General features: G+C 36.3%; 1 protein-coding gene across 2 annotated transcripts; it reads right to left on the minus strand.

The window, feature by feature from the left end:
* Window positions 1-413: 413 nt before the first annotated feature.
* Window positions 414-23,064, minus strand: LOC129280735 (coiled-coil domain-containing protein 178-like). 2 transcript variants are annotated; one of them, XM_064112519.1, is made up of 20 exons: window positions 22,661-23,064; window positions 22,047-22,145; window positions 21,289-21,576; window positions 20,381-20,545; window positions 19,325-19,543; window positions 18,684-18,834; window positions 17,921-17,990; window positions 17,139-17,281; window positions 15,332-15,435; window positions 13,920-14,065; window positions 12,966-13,102; window positions 12,383-12,566; window positions 10,832-11,056; window positions 10,368-10,481; window positions 9,674-9,688; window positions 7,195-7,340; window positions 6,654-6,813; window positions 6,025-6,174; window positions 5,414-5,599; window positions 414-3,801 (listed from the first exon to the last, which is right to left on the minus strand). In XM_064112519.1, exons 1-20 carry the CDS (start codon window positions 22,893-22,895, stop codon window positions 3,607-3,609), a joined length of 3,132 nt encoding a protein of 1,043 aa, XP_063968589.1. In that variant the 5' UTR covers window positions 22,896-23,064; the 3' UTR covers window positions 414-3,606. The 2 variants fall into 2 exon arrangements, with proteins under 2 accessions (XP_063968589.1, XP_063968590.1); XM_064112520.1 differs by lacking the exon at window positions 9,674-9,688.
* Between the last annotated feature and the right edge of the window lie 228 nt (window positions 23,065-23,292).

The raw sequence follows: 23,292 nt of genomic DNA on the forward strand, positions 1-23,292 counted from the left end.
CATACATGATCAACTGCATATAAAGTGAATTTTTACACAATTTGATTGAGCAATTGTAGTAAGTGCACTTTTTCATCATAATGGTCATGATATTTGCCTTTCTTTCTGTCATATCCGTTATGCTCAGAACAAGTGCATTGTTTACAATTGTTCAATAAAATTTGGGAAAAGTCATGGTGTCTGATTAACTTGGCAAGAACTGCTTGAATATTGCAAAGTGTGATCCATTGAAATTATTTCAATGTTACGACTTGAACTGCCTATTACAGGGAATAGACTTCCACAGAGACTCTCAAATTCACTCAGAGTGCAAAAGACAAAGTGCAAAGAGGAAATATTTCATTTGAACAAACGCTTGCTATTATTTGGTAAAATGAAAATCACTGGATGAAAGACACCTCTGACAAACTTGATCACTTCTAAGATAATTATTTATTGCATATTGAAATCTCACATACACAGGATGCATAGATCGGATTGAGAAGCGGGCCCTGAAACACAAATGATTGCAAACGATTGTGGGGCTGATTTTTTCAATTAATTGCATTGATTATTGTGTATGATCAATCGTAAAGAAGCAGCCCCGCAATCTATCACTAAGGTTTATATGAATGGGGTCCTGGCCCCCGTAATACAGAGGTATGCAATAGATTACTAATATGAAAGAACCATTGTGATTGGTTCCTGTCAAGCATTTGGTACAAAATACACATGCAACATCGATCTTGATTGGTCATTGGCATTTAGTGATTGATTACTAAACTTTGTGTTACAGAGCCCTGGAAGAGTTAACATTTCCTTCAGACTGCATAAGATGACAAGAAATATTGTACTTAATAATGACAAAAAGTTAACTTGGAATGCAACCAGTATTAGTTCAAGTTCACAAATTTAGACATTTTCTCCTTTAAATATATATCAATAAAGGATTAAATGGTACAAGTCGCAACAAAGCGTATACAGGTGACTAAATAGTTTACAATCAATTTCATCTACTGGACCCTGTTACATGGTATGGTACAACCAATAGCTATAACTGATTGTAACTATTTATACATGGATTACCATAGGTTTATAGTTACAATCAATTATATGATTGATTATATTTATCATGCTACAGGATTCAGAACATACATAATTTTTAACTATCAACGTTAGTTTTCAAACTACACTGTGTCCCATAAAAAACTCAGTCATGCATGCATTATGAACGTTGAGATTCCTTTCAAAACAAAAGAGAAGCATATTTTTCCATGCATGTTTTTTTCATGAGGAAAATTTATGATCAGGATAGCAAAAAATTACACTGAATTACATGTTTCTTTTTTTCTGGGACAGACTGTATATAGAATTCCATTTTCTCACCATGGGGCTGTGTTTTATAGCTCCATGTTCTCATCTAAGAAAATATATCAAAAGACATTATACAATGTATCTCATACATGTAAGCTCCTTGTGATTACAAAATGGATAAATTTTATGCTCTCTGAAGAGATTGTTCTCACAAGAAGAAATCATCTTGTCAGCAATAAATATTTGCATAATTCAGTTTTCTATAATCAAGAAACACTACACGAGTACATGTATTTACACATTTTCACTGTACATTGGCAAGAATAGATATATACCTACTAAATTGAGTATGCATAGATAGACATACTTTCACAAAGATCTGAAATTTCACCATAGAGAACTCCAATACACATTGTACAGTAATAATTCATATACTTGAAATTAAATTGAAACCAAAACGATATAAAAGAGTTCCTTTAAGATTTTTTTTTTTCCAGACTGCTAGAGACTTTAACCTTACTAGCACATGCTTGTGTAATTCTCAAACTTCTGATCTATTTTTCTTATTTGAAGATCTCGCCAAAATTCTACCTTGTATAAAAATACTCTTGGTTTTTGTTAATCAATTTTGACAAACTACATATCATTTTAAAGCTTAGGAAATTTTTTCTTCAAACTTGACCAAAATCTCACAATCTATATTGGCCAATTTATTGAATAGTGACATTTTCTACCTTGCTTTATTATAGTTTATAGTGAATACAAGTCAATAAAGGGATACGAGGCAAAGTTTTGTTCAAAAGTCGAATTTAAGAGGCACGACATCATATTGATCAACCAGACAGCTGCATTGAAAATTTCAATATTCTATCTAATGTAAGAGGTTTTTTTTTACTAATCGAAAAGAGAATTCAATCCATTCTCTCTAATTAATTATCCTCTTGACATATATGACATTTATATATATCACAAACTGCAACTGATCACAAGTTTACAAATGATAATTAACAATAAATATTACCAAACTTTTATACAGTGTTTAATACAAATGTTTTTAAGCGCTTCATATTATTTCCACTGACAAATAGATTTGAGAACATATGTATCCTATAATACCACTTATTTTATGAAAGACCTGGTAAAATATAATTATCATGAAAAAAGACAATAGTCACAGTTCTAATAATGTATGTACAAGGTTAATGAGATAAATATTTCTGACATTAAGCTTCTTGCATGAGATCTATTCATCTGACTCCATGACACAATTTAACGATTGATCATATAATTGATTTAGTGATTAATTCTGCATTGTGGTCAATGTAGTCAATCAAAGGAATATCCTATGATCAATTGCAAAGCTTTGTGTATTGGGGCGAAGCAATCTCTATTCTTTTTTTCAAAATCTTTGACAATTCTTTCTCAATTTGGGTCATATTTTCGAGCCTTATTTTTCATCTATAAAATTCATGTGTCGATTGAAAATTGTTGCTCCAGGTTAAGAACCTACATGTAGCCACAACTATCTACATACCTTGTTTCTACTATGATAATCAATGTGTTAAATGGAGGGAGAAAACCAGGAAGGAAGGAAAGGTCAGAAGCAGGGATAAATTGATGAAAAGTAAGAATACTTTATTTACAAAGAAAGCTGTTTACTGAAACTTAAAATAGAGTGAAAAGTAGGAATTGCTACATTTTTCAGAAAAAAAAAGACTGTCCCTGCAGCATATCACCAACATCCCCTTTCTTACTATCAAAAGAGCAACATCATATCAAAGGATTTCAAAGGAACAGGCTCATAAATTATCTTGAAGTTATGCACGCTATAGTATGTAATGAAGCCCCTATGTCTTTCTTTTATTTTTATTCATGTTAGCCAATAACAGGAAAATTCAATAAAATATGTTTCTCCAGCCCCGCACATGAGTGATATTCAAAATTGATTTTTTCACACTTTTCTAATTTGTATGAAAGGTTGTTATGCTCGTAACTTGACATGGCTTGGGTAGATCCAAGTGTGAACAGGTCAAAATAGTGGTGGGATATACAAGACATACAAAAAGACTGATGATTTTACGCAATTGCCGCAAAGTTGAAAATTGCTGATGTAAAACACTGTCAACACATATCGCTGAGGCAAAGAATGATTTTTCAAATTTTAATGAAAATTATAAGAATCAAATATCTGTCACCAATAGTCAAAATTAAAGAAAAAAAGAAAGAAATGTTTGACTAATGGCTTGGCGCTTCCTATTCCAATCACACCTAAAGTTGTTCAAAAACAGATTTATGAATTCACCCCCTGGATGATCAGTTAGTCTTAATTGCCTCAGGAGTCTTTATAATCTTAGGCAGCGGCATCTTAAGATTATCTCCCATGCTACCAGCTCTCGTCATAGTTCCTGTTAGGGCACCCTCTGGAGTCACGCCGAGACCCTTCTCAGTGCCGTCCATAAGAACTGTGCTGGCTGCAGCTGTTACTAGTCTAGCTGCTGTACCATCAACCTTCAAGAAAATCAGAGGAAGAAAAATAAACAGGCATCAACACGTTTGACATTAAAAAAGGTCACCTTTAAGCATATCAGTCAAACAGTAATTTGAATTAGGGGGTTATTGAAATTGACATTGAAACTTTATTTACCACAATCTTCATAAAAACATACAAATCAAGAAATATGAATATTTCAAATAAAATACATTATAGCATAAGCGAGAATATTTAAGAATGGTGGAAAGATTAAAGAAAATTTACAAAGAACTTATAATTCAATGATTATGAAAACAACACAATATAAATAACGACCTGCAGCTTCTATTTCACCTTTCTGTAAACTTCTATTCGTTTCCCTCAGCGATTTAAAACACTTTATCTAATACTTTCTTAAGGCAGTGAACAGATTTATAACCTTAATTATGGGAATAAACAAGAGGGTTGATGGAACACAAACATATCAATAATGACTCTGTGGAACAGTATCTACACCATGAAAGTCATGGGTCCAATACCTGGCCAAGTTATACCAACGACCTAAAGTATATGGAACCTTTTGCTCTTGTGCATGGTGTTCAGCGTATTAGAATGAAGACGGGTAACAATAATGTTATGCAGGGACTGCTAGAAGAACAGCTTATAGCAACAAGTGGTTAGCCTTGGTTTAAAGTAGATACTAACCAGCAGCCTTCATAGCAAACCCTCTAGTCCTCTATTACTCAAACCTGGCCTGGTTCATATCCCATAATGCAACATCCTGAACAGTGTAGTCTTGTAATATAGACCCAATTGAACGATAACACACTAAGGCCTGTATTCTGAAGTCAGGTTTAACTTAGACCATGGTCTAACTCTGTGCTAAAATTATGGGGAGCCAAAATTTCAAAAATTCTCTCTACATTGTATATTTCTTATGTTTACTATTTTGTTTCCTTTTGCTTTCATAATAAAGAAAAAATACTTCTGTCAGTTATCATTCCCAGACAACAATGAACAATTTGGGTGTCATATGAGTCAATAAAATGAATGTGTACTGTTAGGGATTTGTGCCCCTCATCGGCTATCCATAGATAAAACCACAACTTTATTAAAATCAGGGATTAATTTAAACCTGACTTCGGAATACAGGTCTAGGTCATTATAAATCACTACTTAATACATTCATACTGCAGTGATTATGTCACCAAGAAGCAAAACAAGCAATTTCCTCTAAAAAATATTTTAGCTTCAGTATACAAGTAAACTTACAGGCTCAATTATGCTCTCTATAAATCCCCAATGGCTATATTTTAAGACTTGCTATTTACAACACACATTCAAAGAGAGACAGCACTCATTGGTTGGTCAGTTTGTTAACCCTTTAGGGTCTGTTATCAGGTGACACAACATTTGCTCCTGCGACAATAACTCCAGGCTTAATTCGTCTAAGATATAGGGTTAGGGTTAAGGTTGTAATAGGGTTTTAGGTTAGGTTTCAGTTTAGGGTAGGGTATAGTGTTAAACCCAGGATTGAAGTTAGTCATTTGATTAGTGTGTGGAATTTAGAGAGGAGCAATTGTCGCCAGAGCAAATGTTTTGGAACTGTTTATCATGATTATAAATTTAAATGTTTTCTACTCCACGTACCTGTTCATTCAAGAAGCCACTGATGGTTTGTATAGCTGCTATCATATCTTCTTGAAGCTCTCCAATCTTCATCTCATTCTCAGCAGACATCTCTTCAAACCTTGCAAGCTCGTTGTGATTGTACAACCCTCGGATGAAGAAATAATGGGAGAGGGCGTGGTGGAGTCGGATTTGAAGACTGTTCAGCTGTGAGTTAAAGGATGAAAATAAATGATTTAATGGAGAGAAGTGCCTGGGATAGATCTAGGATTGAGATCCTGATTCAGGAATAACGAAATCTGTTAAATGCGATCAAATTCCAGTAATGTCTTTCTTACTACTTTGTTCCGACAAAACCCCTTCACAGAATTTTCAAGTTTGCCGTCAAGATGTGTATAATATGATTCACATGAGGGGGGGGTTCATAAAACCTACTGAATACAGTATAAGATATTGAAGGTCTGTCAGACGTCAGTGTTCTCTGCTCACAACATGGACACTTTTTTCCATGGCGACAAATAATTATCAAAATTTTGGTGAATCAGATGAGGGGAGCATGGGGGGGTCATATTAAAAAAAAAAAAAGTTTCACTAGCATCGGTGAGCATAGGGCAAATCAAGTTGTGCCTTACCTGTCTGTGATCCTTGAGGCTCATCTCCAGACCAGTTCTCTTCTCTAATAGGTTCATACTCTCTTCTTTGATCTTGTAGTAGTGTTGTTGGAGTTCCCGGTATTCATGGGCCAAGGTTCCATTAGTGTCAAGACCTGCCCTTAGTTGAGCCTATGAAAAAGAATATATTAAGGAGATTATATAGAAACTTCTGATTAATATATGCTGATAAGGCTGATCCAATTTAATGCTGGTAAACTCACTAGTTTTATATGCTCTGTTTACCAACAAATTCATCTATATACCTTCCCTCTCCTCTTCTCTATCTTCTTCATTGACATGATCTGTAATGAGACTACTGGTTAGCAATAACAACCCATTGCTGGGACTTCCATCGTCATCATCATTGTCACCATAATCATCATCATCATCATCATCATCATCACCATCGTCATCATTGTCAGCATCATCACCACCATCATCGTTATCACCATCATTATCATCATCATCATTATCATCATCATCGTGTTAATCGTCGTCATCATCATCACCACCACCATCATCTTCACCATCATCACCACCATCATCATCATCGTCACCACCATCATCACTATCCTCCTCCCCATCATCATCACCCAACCTATGCTTACCACTAGATCTTCTAGTATAACTCTCCTAGCCGCCATATGTTCAAGATGAGTGGTGTCTCTATCTCCCATTCTACCGGTCACCTGATCTAACGACGTCTGAAGCTCTTTCTGCTGCTTCTGACCGGTCTCCAGCTGAATGGTCATCTCTTCTACATCCGCACTGGATATCATATGGAAATAGCAATGAAACTAATCAGACTTCTGGGTGACGTTTCGCTAAGCATCAAGTCCGACTAAAGCTCATGCTCAGTCTCAATACGAACATGATTGTTAACATTAACCTCATTAATTGGTATGACAGTACGAATGTAAAGTTAAGTCAAACAAATATAAAGGGAATAGCCATTATATAATTCATGGGGAAGAGTATATTCCATGATAATTTATGAGCATTACAAGAGATGGAATTTAATTTAAAAACAAAATTTCCCCTTCTCATATAAACAGAGACAAATCATTTCAAGTTGAATACACAGGGAGTTGGACAAACATATTTGATGGAATTTCTCAAAAGTAAAAATCAAAAGTTTGCTTGATCTACCTCATTTCTTCAATCTCTTCACTTGTGTTTTTGATGACTCTATCCATAAAGCCCTCACTCTGAGCCATTTCACCTAACTTCTTGTTGATCAGGTCCGTCCTGTAAGCCATATGATCCAGGCGACGTTGACGATTTAATATTTCCTCCTGAAGTTGAATCAAAATAGAAAGTAGAATATTTTTTACTAACACAATATTAAGAGAGTAAGGCAAATCAGTTATCTGTAATACATATTGGTTTGTATGCACTGATAGCTAGGAATGAATGAAAGACTGTAGAAAGAAAACAGATGTCGGAAGTCTATGAAGCAAATATCTTGCAAATGCTCATGGTGGGTTGCAAGTAACTTAACATACAATCAATTACAATTTTATTTGTTTCACCCCAATCAATCACATGTCTTGCAAGTAACTACAAACTTGCAATCATTTACCAATCTGTTCCTTGAAAGAAGGGATGTAAACTTATTTGCTTCAGCTGACATTGGTCTCAATCAGTTGTAAAATTGAAGACGAAATGTGCAATCGACTGCAAATATTTTCTTGCAACACTCCCCCTCCTGGATCACAAGAACAATGCTCAATGAACAGAAGCTTTGTCTACTGTCTACATTCTCACCATGAATAAGAAATCAGCATCACCATTTACTTTGGAAAATGTGTATTGAAAGGAAAAAATAATGGTAAAAGAAAATTGGTAAAATCACCCTTTGTACGTCAATCTATTATTGTAGTCAAATCATTTTTTGGGTTAACACCAATGACACAAGAGCTTGGGTTAACACCAATGACACAAGAGCTTGGGTTAACACCAATGACACAAGAGCTTGGGTTAACACCAATGATACAAGAGCTTGGGTTAACACCAATGACACAAGAAAGTGCATGTGGATACACTGGCTAAAGACTTGATCCCTCAACCATGAGTTTGAAAGTGATTTTCTTAATGACTTGAAAGATACAGAGAGAGTACACCAAACACTATCATTTTCTGTAATCGCTGTATATCAAATAATAGGTCTGTGCAAATGACAAAAATATCCTATGTTCTTCTTATCTTTTTAACAAGTGGAATGCCTCTGGCCGTCTCACCTGCATCACGCGATTCAATATAGCAGCAGTGCTGATTTTGAAAACTACTATAACTCGCACAAGATGTTCAGTGATACTTGGTTACTCTTATTTCCACGTTTTATGAACTAGACCAATACACTTATAGAGATATGATGGCAATTCAACAAATACCCCCAACGTGGCCAAAGTTCTTTGACCTTACATGACCTTTGACCTTGATCATGTGACCTGAAACTCGCACAGGATGTTCAGTGATACTTGATTACTATTATGTCCAAGTTTAATGAACTAGACCAACACACTTTCAAATTTATGGCTGTAATTCAACAAATACCCCAATTTGGCCAAAGTTCATTGACCCTAAATGACCTTTGACCTTGATCATGTGACCTGAAACTTGCACAGGATGTTCAGTAATACTTGATTACTATTATGTCCAAGTTTCATGAATCAGATCCATAAACTTTCAAAGTTATGATGGTAATTCGACAAATACCCCAATTCGGCCAAAGTTCATTGACCCTAAATGACCTTTGACCTTGGTCATGTGACGTGAAACTCATGCAGGATGTTCAGTGATACTTGATTAACCTTATGTATAAGTTTCATGAACTAGGTCCATATATTTCCTAAGTTATGATGACATTTCAAAAACTTAACCTTAGGTTCAGATTTTGATGTTGATTCCCCCAACATGGTCTAAGTTCATTGACCCTAAATGACCTTTGACCTTGGTCATGTGACATGAAACTCAGGCAGGATGTTCAGTAATACTTGATTAACCTTATGGCCAAGTTTCATGAACTAGGTCCATATACTTTCTAAGTTATGCTGTCATTTCAAAAACTTAACCTCAGGTTAAGATTTGGTGTTGACGCCACCGCCGCCGCCGCCGTCGGAAAAGCGGCGCCTATAGTCTCACTCTGCTATGCAGGTGAGACAAAAATGTTGAAAAGAAACTGGGTGCAGTCACTGTCACTCTTTTCCATGACAACTGGCTCTTGAAAGGTTCAAATAGCCCAGGACTCAATGACCGAAATAGTTATTATAAGTCCCCGGCTGTAACTAACTGATACTCGCCTGGTATAAGAGGTTCTTGTTTGGAACAAGTGATAAGATTTAACCAAAGATTGTGACATCATCACTTCATTTCTCTTCAGGGTTCTGTACACAAACAGACCTACCATACCTCAAGGCATATCTTGAACTATTTAAGTGACAGAAATTGGCATCATCAAAATGTGCACCTCGTTCATCAAGACTTTGCCAAGATCAGTTTCATTGTAGGGTGGACAAAGTGCAAAAGCAATTTTGAAATACACTGTACTGAAATGTGTGTATAAAAAAGATCCTCCACAAAAGATTTCAATTGACCTCCCAAGATACAATGATCAGTTTTATATTACCTTCTCATCATTTGACTGTACCAGAAAAAGAGAAGCAAACATGGGTCTTTAATTAAAATTGAATATCTACGATTATAGCCTCCTGGAATTAAATCCTGAATAGTCATAAGTTCAAATAGCAGCATATGACGAAACACACTCTAGCTATGCTGTGGAAACATAACGCCCACTGAAGAAAATTTGCTATTTTGTGACATCAATGATGGAATAGTGCAGTATTCCATCAGATCAATATACAGTCTCATGGACCCAAGGTCAGCACAAACAATGCAACCAAGCTCTGCATTATCTAGAATTTAGTTGAGATTATAGATGAACCACAAGGACCAGACTATCGAGATCTAACATTCTGAGTTATCAAAAGTAGCACTTAAATACTAGGCATTTACTACTTCTACTACTATTCCAGCCGATATTCTTGTATCGCTACTGAAGTAGAAATTTTGGCCATTGGAGAAAAGATTTTAAAAAAGAACTTCTCTACAGTTTCCATATAAAATCAGCTAAACATAAACGTTTTGTGTAGCAGTCATATTAGGATAAATATTCCTTAGAATTGATGAAATAATATATTATCAGTCAGATATTCTTCAATTGTAAACCTTTCTCTTTCATCAAATTTTATGTTTTGAAAATGTCACCAGACAATGTGCAGTATAGTAACATTAAATGTCATGATAAACAAATCACATACCAAGAGGTTCTTCAATTTAGGTTCTAATTCGGCTTTTTTGTCGATGGTTTGAGTTTTGAGTTCTTCTTCCTCTCGTTTCATGCTTTCCATTCTATCCTGAATCTTGTTGATTGCCTGAAAAAATACAATTATTTAGGTTCAGTCACAATGTCTTTGTGATAACTGTCATCCTTAAACAATTTATACATTCATGATACATACAATCAACTGACCACCAACCAATCAACCAATCATGCGAAAACTCAATAAATAAATTTAAAAAAAGATAGAAAATTTAATCAATCAATTGGTCCATCAATCAATCAACTAACCAACCAAGCGTTCTTGAATAAATAAATAAATCAATCAATCAATCAATCAACTAACCAACCAAGCATTCTTGAATAAATAAATAAATCAATCAATCAATCAACCAATCAGTCCATCAATCAATCAACCAACCAACCAAGCGTTCTTGAACCAACCTTTTGTCTGCTGGCTCTCTTTTCTCTCAAGATCTTAGTTTCGGCAAGAACCCTGGCAACGATTTCATCTATCTCATTAGCCTTCTGGGTCACCTTAGCTTTCTTCTTCTTAGCCTCAACCTGTCTCTTAGCTAGATCCGTAGTATCCGCTGTAATACGAGCTTGAAGGACTGTCCTGTTGTGAGTCTCTTCTCTCAGTTGTTTCTTCAGACTGTCCACTGTACTCTGTCACAATCAATATTCAATTCAAATCAATGCATCATGTAACAATGTAAAAGCTCAAGTTACAAACATGAATAAACCAAAAGGAAAGCATTGTTTAGTAAGTTTATAATCGTGTGGAGCATTGTGGCTCAGTGGATTAGTCTTCTGACTTTGAAACAGAGGGTCGTGGGTTCGAATCCCAGCCATGGCATAATTTCCTTCAGCAAGAAACTCATCCACATTGTGCTGCACTCAACCCAGGTGAGGTGAATGGGTACCCGGTAGGAAGAAATTTCTTGAATGCTTGAGCACCTAGGCAGCTCAGCTAAAGACAGGGTAATAATAATAGCAGGGAACGCTGGTAGAACAGTTTTCGAAACTGAAGTGGCTACCGTGGGTAAATATACCTATATTATTATTATTATTATCAAGCCCCATACTACATAACAAAATTACTCAAACTTAAAACCCAATCACATAGTCTAAGTCTGCGAATTTCTGCAAATAAATTATTGTTCCAGATCCCTTTTGGCAAAACAAAAGTCACACTTGGCGATCGCGCATTTGCACTTGCTGCCTCCAAACTTTGGCATAGCCTGCCAATTGACATAAGAAGTTTTCCATCATCATATTTTCAAATCGAAATTGAAAAAATATCTCTTTAATTAAGAAATTTCTGTGTTCACATAGAATTAAGTAAAAAGAGCTCTGATCTAGCGCAGCTAAATATATTCATATAAAAGCTGCGCTCTACAAATTTATGTTTATTATTTTATATTTCTTTGTGCTTTTGCATCAGTGATGAGTCAGTAGATATTCCATACCGTTTTCTATCAGTTCCCAGTTTGATTTTGTCAGAGCTGATGCACTAAAGAAATGAAAGTGGTTTGGATGTAATAAACCTCACAATTCATATCAGCATTTCCATATGAAAATAATAATAATAATATAGTTCATTTGTACCGCGCACATATCCACCTTGTTAAATGCTATGGGCCACTCCTATATCAACCTGGCTATGCAAGGCTACCGATTCTTACCTCTCCTGGTGGGTGTTTCATAAAGCTAATAGAGTGACTATAAGAACGACTGGTGATCCTTTCTTGTGGTAAATGGTATACACCAAAATGTTCATTGGCAATGGTTTAAGGTTCACCAGTCGTTCTTAACTTACTAACAGCTTCTTGAAACACTCCCCTGGGTTGAGTGCAGCACATCGTGGATCTTTTGCTAAGAGAAATTATGTCATGGCTAGGATTTGAACCCATGACCCTCTGATGTAAAGTCCGGAGACTAAACCACTGGGACACAACACATGAAACTAGAAGAAGGCGATAAGTGACAAACCTGTAATGAGTCTTCCATAGCTCTCGCCTTATCTTCCTCTCCTGTGAGTTTATTCCTAACAGCTACATTGATGACCTTTATCTTCTGGTATTCTTCATCCACCACCGCTAGCTGGGTCTCAACCTTCCCCATCTCACGCTTGATACGCTCTGTGTTCTTAGCATCTGATGTCTTCTGTTTCTTACTGTAAAGATAATAAACGTTCAGTATTTTAGTCTTTTGGTATTGAATTACATTATAAAATCTTCATTTAGTAAATTCATTTGTTAAATCCTATTACCAATATTCATTGAATCTAGATCAGAGTTTAGTTATTTCAATATCTTATTTTAATCAACTATTGTATATGTATTGTATGTATCAATCATTTTTGGAAATTGTACGCAATTCAGCCGTAAGGCTGCTATGTGCAATGTTTTTTATACCGAAATAAATTCAAACTTAATTCTTTGTGAAATACCCAACAGAGCTTGATTATCAAGACTATTCCAAGAAATTATTTTTGTTGCAGCTACAGATACAAGTACTTGGCTTTAACCTAATCATGAGTAATGAATGAGGCCCCATTGGATGGTGTACCTACCATTTCCTGATCTTAGAATCCATATCATCAAGAGTCATAGTCATCTCCCTACATCCTTCTTCCTTTGATCTCAACGTCGCTAAAAGGTCTTTAGCTAACTCTTCTTGACGTGCCACCAACTCCTTGTGATCTTTCCTCTACATTAAAAACATATATATATATATATATATCATTAAATATTTCATATTGCTCATATATCAACATGCTGAGGTTTCTTTGAGGTTCAATGGGGGGGGGGGGGGGAATCATGGTTTGTTGACCCAAATATTGTGAAAAAGAAATGGTAATTGCGATGATGAAATAGATTGATGGAGTCAGCAAAAATATATTCAAGGAGATCATGGTTTAAGTTATGAAAAACTATGAAAAGGACTGATTCAATTCAATTTGATGATATAATCAATTCATTAGACTATGGCATACAATACACATATCAAACAGATATTATTTTACATATTAATGATTTCAATCTTAAGGGGTGTTGCAAGAAAATATTTGTGATCAATTGCAAATATTCTGTTTCAATTTTACAACTGATAGATCAACGTTAGCTGTAGCAAATCAGATTAAACTTCTTGTTTCAAGGAGCAGATTAGCAATCAATCACTAATATGCAATTAACTACAAGACATGTGGTTGATTTTAATAGGGACCAAAAATCGACTTGCAATTGATCACAAGTTTCTTGCAACACCCCATTAGACATGATAGAAAGTGAAGCACTCCCAGTGTAGAGAATTACCGGAGGCAAAATTACATAATGTACAAGATGCCTATGACGCTTCACGTGAAATGAAAGGTGACCAGGGAAGCATTCCATGAGAAAAAATAGACAGTGATTCTCTCTGAAAACTGTTATAAGCTGCTGAAATCCTTGCATCTGATTGGCTCTGAGCATTACTGTCAGTGAAAATGCCATCATGAAACCCTCCCTCTCCTGGCAGTGACACTCACCAGTGTTTCAATTGTAGTACTGAGTGAGACGCTATTATCGGCTAGCTTACGATGCTCAAACTCGGCCTCAATGATGCGATCCTGGACTTGTTTGATCTTCACGGCCTGAAGCTTTTCAGCTTTCCTCGAGTTCTCTTCTCTTGTATCTGATAGTAGTACAGGGGAGGATTCACAAATAAATCTGAATAAAAGTCATGCATAAGTGCCAATACGCACATGATTATAATCCATAACCTCACTGACATTACGTAGTGGATTGTGACCTATGAGCATCATGTGACCAGTGTCGTGACAAGGATTATACCTCACACAATTAGGTCTTTAAGTGTAATTTAAGGGTGATTTTAAGTAACAATTAAATATTTGTCAAAACACCATCTATGATTGATATTTCATGATTATCTATTCATAAACATGAAAATCCCTGTATCTGATATATATACTGCACACAATTAGGAATATCAGTATGATTTCAAATAACATCTTTGTAAAACATCAACTATGATTGACATGTCATAATTAGATGTCTATTCATAAACTTGAAAATTCCAGTCTTTTGTCCAGTCTTTTAAGATTTATTTGGTCCATTCGAATAAGAGAAGGGGGAAAATTCTGTAGAAGTGGTCCACCTGCACTCATAGTGATTCAGTTCACTTTTCGCTTCCCAAGCACTGACAGGTGATGCCAAACAAACAATAATAATAATCTTCTGCTTGTGTAAGGCAACTACTATGTACACTCTCAATGAGATTTCCACCTCACATTTTTAACAGAGATTTTGTTGTTTTCATTGCATTGCCAATAGGATGCAGACCTGCCAACCTTCTAAAACCAAACAAAGTATTTTTATAAGGAAAAAAGTATTTTTTGACAAAAAAGAGTATTTACATTTTTGTTTGTCTCAACGTAACAATCGCCAGCCTGTTTTTGTGAGATCGGTGAAAAACAAGTGAAATGACTATATTTGAAAACTTGATAATTCACCCTTTTGAACATGTGTTCGTAAGCAAGAATTTACTTGTTCACTGGCCCGACAGTGATTTTTAGCGGTCTGGGACTGTCAAACCGGCGCTAGTGTCACGCCCTGTGTATAATACATACTCCATGATCGGAAAACTTAAAAAAGTAACAAATCATACAAAAAAGAGGAACAAATACTCTAAAAATGGAATGGTTGGCATGTCTGAGGATGTGTAATTATTAACTTAGATTAATTTTATTCAGTAATGGCACCACATACTAATGGAAATGGTCTAAATTCAAAATTTTACTCCCTCTTTTCTCTTCCTTATCATATTCCATGTGGTATAGCTAACATCCAGGAGAAAGATAAACTGCAGAAGCATTTTTAATTCTATTGGTTAAATGATAATGTTATCAACCAAAATAGATGAAATCTAATGTAAACTTACGAAGTAAGACCTTCTCATGCTCTGAGGTTTTAATCTTGTCTCTTAGATCAGAACATTGACTGGTGTAGGATTGGAATAAAACCTTGGCAGCTTCTAAATCATGGCTGAAATTTAAAGAAAGAAACAAAAATTCATGTTTATAAACAAAATCATTTAATTGTAGAAAATGAAATGATACAAAAAGAGAAGAGGCATGTCAAGAAGAAGGAAAAAACTTTTGTGAAATAGAACTAAGCTTATGGTTCCTTTTATTTTGTAGTGATCAAGTGCTTGTGGCAGTAATCTAAAAAGGGGGGGGGGTGTACGGGTTGGATTAACTCCCGGAGGGGGCACTCAGTATATAATGCATAGTGGGTATGTGCCGCGGAGGGGACCCCCATTTTTACACTCAAATTTCCGTTCCAAGGCATAGCATTTTTGTCTTATTGAGAAAAAAAACCAAAGAAAGCCGCTCTAAAGCATAGCATTTTCTTTTTATCGAGAAAAAAGAAGAAATCCGCTCCAAAGCTTCGCATATTTTCCGTTACGCAGTTCCGGTCGCATTGATCTGCTACAATGAGCTGCAATTTTGGTGAAAAGCGGCTGCAGAGCGCTGTCTGACCATCGCCTCTGCGCTAGCGCACCCGTACCGCCGGGCTAGCTGCATGCACGTTTCATAGGGATGCATACGCACTCACACGCAGGCGACCCGTTCCAAGGACCCCCCGTTTTCACAAACATTTGTAGTTCCGAAGCCCGTTCCGAGGACCCTCCTTTTTACAATAAGCCCGCTCCAAGGCCTCCGTTTTTTGTCTCGCCCGCGGCACATACCTACTACTTTTTTGGTCGAGTACCCCCCCCCCCCCGGATTCGCATTCGCTCCCCCCAACCCTGATAATAATTCTTCTTTTAATTCTTTCAGGGACACTCTGTATAGATATCATAGCTTGGCAGTTAAAACCATAAACGAATCTCTTTTCAAAACCTCATATTGTATGAAAACAGTTTCTAAATTCCTATAGAAAACTCATTGTAGATGAATGAGAGTTACTACCAATGTCATAACTCTAAACTCTGGCTTTGTCTGAACTGTCCCAACAATATATAGATATTGAGATACAAAGTTTTGACAGCTCTGTGTCGATACACTGTTTATGATACTGTTATGTAGTATGTATTTAACTGTTATCCTTTCAGTCATTAACCTTTACTTATTTACAAACTCCCCCAATGTCATCTAAGAATTCCAAAACCCCCAATGCCATCTAACTCCTAAACCCTGACCCGAACAGACCAACTCTCAGTGACATCAGCTAACTTCAAAGAACAAAAGTTCTAAGTATGACTCACACTTCCAGCCCCAGTCACTTGCACAGAGCATCAACACATCCCTTATAACAGAGAAAGTTCAATAGACAGTTACCTGTAGACCAATCAGAGCAAGTTTAGATCCCTCCCACCTTAAATTGTTACACCCCCAAACTAATAATATCAATAAGACTTCTAGATTATTAGAGAGAAAGATAATACTAGACTCACACTCATCAATATAGACTGACTGACTTCAAGACTAAGACGTCCATCCAATATTATACATTGAAATTATGATATTATTTCATTGTCTCCTGTTTTATCTGAATCTTCATTGATATCTTCATGTACTTCGAATTGTGAACTGTAGCTGATTATTGATTATTAAATACCCTGTGATTTTGAACTGCAAATAACTTTCTTCATCATTTATGTTCATTTAAGCTTCCCTTTATATATTACCGGTCCCAAACAAGACAATACAACAGACACTTATGATTGAAGAAATGATACTCACTTAATTTCTTCTAAAGTCTCCCTGACTGATTCTAATTCTTTCTTGATATGTTCCCTTTCTTTATCTGCTTTCCCTATAGCTTCAGCAGACTTGTTCTCTGTCCGCTTCAGCTTCTCATTGGTCTTGTTCAGTTCTGCTTCAGTCTGCAAAGAAAAAGAAGAAAGTAACAAGTTACGACATTGAAATGCTAGAGTGGTCGATTCAAAATTATTTGGGGGGGGGGGGGGTAATTACCATACCAGAGCTTTTTTCATACCCCTGTTCATGATGAATGTAATTTTGTATTGATCTTTGAAGGGGGGGTGGGGGTGGCATTTATAATTTACGAGAAGATTTGAATGTTTGCAGTTTTGACAATAAGTATCTTTATGAACTACAAAAAGTTGCAACAATGGCAATCCCACATCTTCAGGGAAAACCAAATCTTGTTTGACATTTTCATGATTAAAATTGAAGATACTTCAAGTAAGAAAATAATGAAACATTTAATTCATGACGTCATCTGTTTCCTTACCGACCAGGATGTGCATGGGAGTATTTTGTAAAGTGAAGTGAAACATTAAAATTTCATAATTTTCTTATTTTACATCCTGGTTTGATCAAATTTTCTGTTACGTTACTTAGATTTTTCTCCTTTCATTCAAGTTGACTTTTTGCAGGAGTGGACTTGCCCTTTTATACAAAAAGTGCAGGGGGTTCTTTATGCACAGAGGAGGTGACTGTCATCTATACATGGCTTCCATTGCACCTGAAAGCCCCATTGTGATGGTGTTTTAACTTACTTGTTCTTGTGCTTCATCTATCCTCTTCATAGCTCCTCTCTCTAGCTCTAACTTCTCCTCTACCAGAGGGCTAATCAATTCAAATAGCATAAAATACACATTACAGACAATAGATAAATATCATTTGATGGAGAAATAATATAAAGCCTTATATTTAGTTCCCACTGTCATTATTCCAAGTCATGATATCAGATTAGTCATGGCAATCATATTGATCATAAAATTTGTTTTGGATGGTTCAATTTCTTTCATGATCAGCTACAAAAGTTCTTTATGGTATTCAGAATGGATCATGCACTAGTGAGAATGAGGTATTACCTGATAAAAAGGTATTTTGTATTAGAGAAAAGTAAGCATAACTTTATATCTTCTTCAATTGGTTCTGACAAAGCAGAGACTAGAGGCCCAAACACATTCCAACACAACTTAAAAATTAATTCTCCTATATATACAATACTACTCAATGCAAACTATTGGTTTACAGGACCTAGGCTCTTGTTCCAAATTAATAAATGAACCAATCAAACCCTACTCGATATGAATAATATTCATACTTGCTTCTATAGTGCTTATCACTTAATTCATAAAAAGTTTATGTGTGCTCTACAATAATACAGTATACTAACCCTGGCTTTAGCAGGGCAGCTGTTACATGCTTCTGTTTTTCAAGGAAATAATTTCCACTTGGTTCTTTATTACCTCACTTGGTTTGAAAGCAGCACAATATTTATAATTACTTGCTGAAGGAATTAGCAGCACTCACCAATGCTTTTCCACAAAAGCGATATCCTCCTTCAATCTTGAATTTAACATCTCTGCATTCTCTACTTGATTCTGGATGCGGTCCTTTTGGCGCCCTCTATAGGCATTATGCCACTTCAGCTCGGCTATATCTGTAGCACAAGCCTCATGCTCTATAAAAGCAAAAGATTAATAACAATATGCAACAATTACATAGCGCTTAATAAAATGTTTCCGGCATAAGCACGGTTACTCTTATTGGGTGCTCGAGCATTCACAGAATTTATTCCTACCATGTATCCATTTACTACACCTGGGTGGAGAGTGGGAAATGAAAATGCCTTGCCAAAGGACGCGAGTGCTGCAATGGTATTGGAACCCCAGTCCCTGAGGTTTAAAAAAGAAACGATTATAAACATACAGTGATATAAGTAAATATAAAGGCTCGCTGGAACACATTCTAAACAATGAACGAGATTGATCCACAGACTTTCCACTATTGAAACATTTTTGTTATTGGACTGTGTAATATTTTGTTATTGTAATGTTTATTTTTTATATCAAACATTGTTTCTTCCGTGAGTTCTGTGAATTCTGAGAAACATTTATTTTCTGTAAAGCATTACAATGTGGAGTTCACCATAGAAGGTGACTTGGTCTTACCTTGTTGAATAACCCTTGGCAGCTCATACATTCTTTTCCGTGAGATCCGATCAATCTTTCCTTGAAGCCATCCCACACGAACCTGTTCCTTCTTAAACAAATCATCTGTATCTCCTCGGTCCGTCTCCAGCCGACCTAACAAGGTCACGACCTCATCGATGACCTCCTCCGCCCCGAGGTGAGGGACAGACTCCTCAGGAATGTCCGCTAAGCTCTCCACTGCAAGGTCAAATCATAAGAATCACAATCAGAGATGTGCATCTTGGGAAAATTTTATGAAACAAACATTCAGTGATTTTCATTACAGGCTACTGAAATCCTTGTATCTAATAGGCTCAGAATACATTATTAGTCGGTTAAAACCGCCACAAAGATGGTTCATAAGGCACTCCCCTTGTATAGTATTTACTTAAGCGGTTGTCACACCTTGACGCTTTAGCCCATGTATGGTGATGTTCATGTGGCAAACTGTGTAATTATTCATCCCTATTTGTTGTTATCAATAATTTAATTTTGATACCAAGAATCATTTAACACAGGGCAATTCTTGATACCAAGAAAGAAAATTCCATGGTAAAACTACTGAAATGTCTAGGATTGTAACATACTCTTCACATTGCATGCTAGAAAAAATAGTATCTATTTTTTTAATTAAAAATGACTTACAGAGGTGCCAACCTTATATCCGGTAATGATGTATCGGATGGGTTGGAAAAAAGTAAATAGAAAATCATTAATATCTTTTAAATGAAAAACATATTTTCCTGGCAATCTGGATTATCTTTTTGTCATTATCTAAACAACATAAAGTAAAACCAGCAAAAGTTGATATGTCTGTATACAAACATTATTCCAAGATAAGTCAATTACTTAAACTATTTGATAGTGATACCAAAATGGATGTTGTTCTTACATGCTTTGAATGCTTTTTCTTTTGCATGTGACAGTGTTGATCAAATATCTTTCACTTCACTATTCAAAAGTGACATGATCGATGATATTTACATTCTAAGTAGAGCATTGTGTGTCTTTGCATGGTATTTTGAAAACACTTACAATCAGATATTATGGTTCCTATGCCTTGCACAGTGAGATCAGCTGAAGATGCACCGCCCGGTGTACCGTGAGGAGGGGCTGGGGTAGTATACTGACTAGACGTCATGGATGACATACTGCTCCCTGTACGATCAGTGTTAGTTGCGAACCGAAGCTGCTTGCGGACTGCCAACAATAAAACAGATGAAAATATACCAATAACAAATATGCAGAGAAAAAAATACAAATCAGCAATCAGCAATGACACTTGGTATCAGCTTTATTTTTGCCGAAGGGCTTTTATGCCGTCATCATATTCAGGCGATATCTTTCTGATGAGCTTAAGAAAAACGGCAATAAGGCAGAAATAAAACAAAGGCATTGAACGGTCCTTTGGATAGGGCTTTACAGCCATCAGCCATCTAATGCAACAACTACATAATTATGTACACACTCCTGAGCAAAGTGCTCCTAGGACCTGCCATAAGAATCAGTTTTGTCAATCTTCAAACTGATTTTTAAAGCAGCATAGGTAATACATGAGGTCAACAGTGATTTTTCCCTCATAACAGCCCAAATGACCCCTCAAATTCCCCCAAAATGCATGCTTCGGGGCATCTTTTTTATTCTAGAGTTGCCCCAAGATCTTTAACAAATATTCAAGATTATTTAGAAAAATCAATATTCTAACTAAAACAATATGATACTTGCTTTTGCTGCATAATTGCTATTTACCAATAAAATATAGACCTAAAAATTAAAGAAATAGCCCCCAAAATATTAGAATGGCCCCTATGTCTAAAAAAATAAATACATGTAGCCCCTAACAAATGCAAATTATTTCTTACCCTGTATGGATGTAACCATTGGATAGCAAATTTAATATGCTACTTTCATGAACCAGGACCAGGTAACTGTTGTCAACATACCTTTGCCCTCTGCCGGTGTCTGTCTTGTGCTTACATCTCCTGCACCCCTTGAAGATGGTTGTCCTACTGGAGGCTTTACACTTACAGCAGAGACCAGAGATGATCTCCTGCTAAGTATATCCAGCTCCACCTCCCGGCTCCAGGCCTCGATGCGATCCTGCAGGAGCCGCAGCTGCTCAGCAGCTTTGGCAATGCTCGGCGACATCGGCTTGCGGAAGAAAAGTGCCCTCCGCGTAAAGAGTTTATCCTGGAGGCGTGGCCAGCCATCTGGGAGAGGGTAGACCTTATCTGATAGAGGGAAAATATAGTCACAGGACCTAGTTGAAGTTCTGAGCATTGTATAAGCACTCTCCATGGCAGAGATGAAAAAGGCTTTGGCAGGAATGGCAAAATGCTGGCCCCACTAGTGTCTCATTATAACAGATATTTTCAGTTCTTTCTTTTATCTTTTTTTAGAGATCAATAAATAATAATCCCTCCATGACAGGCTAACGTCAATGTTTTTCAAAAAGTGTTATTGAGCTTGTCACACGTCTGAGGAGCAATGGGTGCCTTTCATGAAAAAATAATTTAGTGATTTTCACTGACTATTGTAGATGTAAATCCTTGCATCTGATTGGCTCAGAGCAAATCAGTCAGTGGAAATCAGTTTATTTGCTTCATGAAACACAATCCTGATCAGAGGTTTACAGTAGTATGATATCATAATGATTAGAGCTTGAATGATTTCACTATATGGAATATAAACAGCAACAAACCTAATGCTTCTTGTTGATTGAATCTGGGACTCTCCTCATCAATCCCAGAATCCCCTTCAGCACTGTCCGAACGACTTCCTGCGCCAGATCTGTCATAGCCTGTCAGAAATAAAATGACAACATCAACAAGCTCCTGAGTTTAATCCTATATGTACCCGAGTTTGAAAATCAATTATGGATTCACAATTTTGGACGTTTTGAGACTTGAAGTTCACATTGAGCATTTATCTGCATAAATTGTGTAACTTGTCTCATTCTTAATGAACATTATTATGAACACTTTCCTGAGCTTTGTTGTGTCATACCTGAAAGAGGTGTGGTGTGTCATTTACAAATATAAATGCAAATTATAAAGCACTATCCACTTTGCTTAGTGTGAAAAGTGCAACTATTATTAGTTACCATGGCCGTGACCAGCCACTATACATGAAGGTGTACACCTGGATGTAAATGCATTTCATGGAATGATACCTGTTCACTACACCTGGGTGAAGTGCAGACAATGTGGATAAATTTCTTGTGAAGGTAGCTGGTATTCAAACCTACAACCCTCACCGAAAGACAAGAGTGAGAAAGAATAGATTACAAGGCTCCCACTTTTCAAGATCTCTTACCAGGTTTATTCGGTGCCAGTCTGCCTCTGTTCTGTACCTTGCCATCTAAGGTCGTTGACAATCCGATACTGTAGGTTTCAGATTGACTATACTTAGATCCAGACCCAGTCCGTGATTGGGTCAGAAACGCTTTAGGTTTCTCATCCTTTGTACTAGATAGAGAGATTGGCGCCCTCTTGTGGTGTTCATCCTCCAACGTGATTTCCACACTTGACTGCTTCTCTGGAGTGCTCATTGTTTATCTTTTTCACAACTAGATTTCAGTCTTAATTTAATGATTCCATCACTCTCACTTTGGGTGCTGATTTCCTCATCTGGCTTATAACACCGTTGAAATTTTGATTATTTTGAAGGTTTGTCTTCTTTGTCCACTGAATGATGAATATTCTGCTTGGGCTGTCTATAATAATAAAGGATAATGAAAATCCGATGATTCAGTTAGCAGGGCCTCATATTCTATTTTGATTTCCTCATTGCTACTATAGGTCTTAATCAACTTCATGTATTGGTACGTTAAAAGGAAAAATCATTCTTTTATGACATGTGTTGAATTTTGTTTATAAAAGCTTGAAATGTTGGCCTTGAACTTTTGGACTAACAAAATTCTTTTCTCCTCAAAGAGGTTGTCATTT

Source organism: Lytechinus pictus, chromosome 17, assembly GCF_037042905.1.
Source record: "Lytechinus pictus isolate F3 Inbred chromosome 17, Lp3.0, whole genome shotgun sequence".
Taxonomy (NCBI): domain Eukaryota; kingdom Metazoa; phylum Echinodermata; class Echinoidea; order Temnopleuroida; family Toxopneustidae; genus Lytechinus; species Lytechinus pictus.

What these genes read in the sequence shown, in the direction of transcription:
- LOC129280735 (XM_064112519.1), bottom strand. Translation starts at nt 22,895, where the DNA reads ATGAGCACTCCAGAGAAGCAGTCAAGTGTGGAAATCACGTTGGAGGAT. An exon ending in ACTGGCACCGAATAAACCTG is followed by an intron (nt 22,146 to 22,660) that starts GTAAGAGATCTT and finishes TATTTCTGACAG; the next exon opens with GCTATGACAGATCTGGCGCA. An exon ending in AGGAACCATAATATCTGATT is followed by an intron (nt 19,544 to 20,380) that starts GTAAGTGTTTTC and finishes TTGACCTTGCAG; the next exon opens with TGGAGAGCTTAGCGGACATT.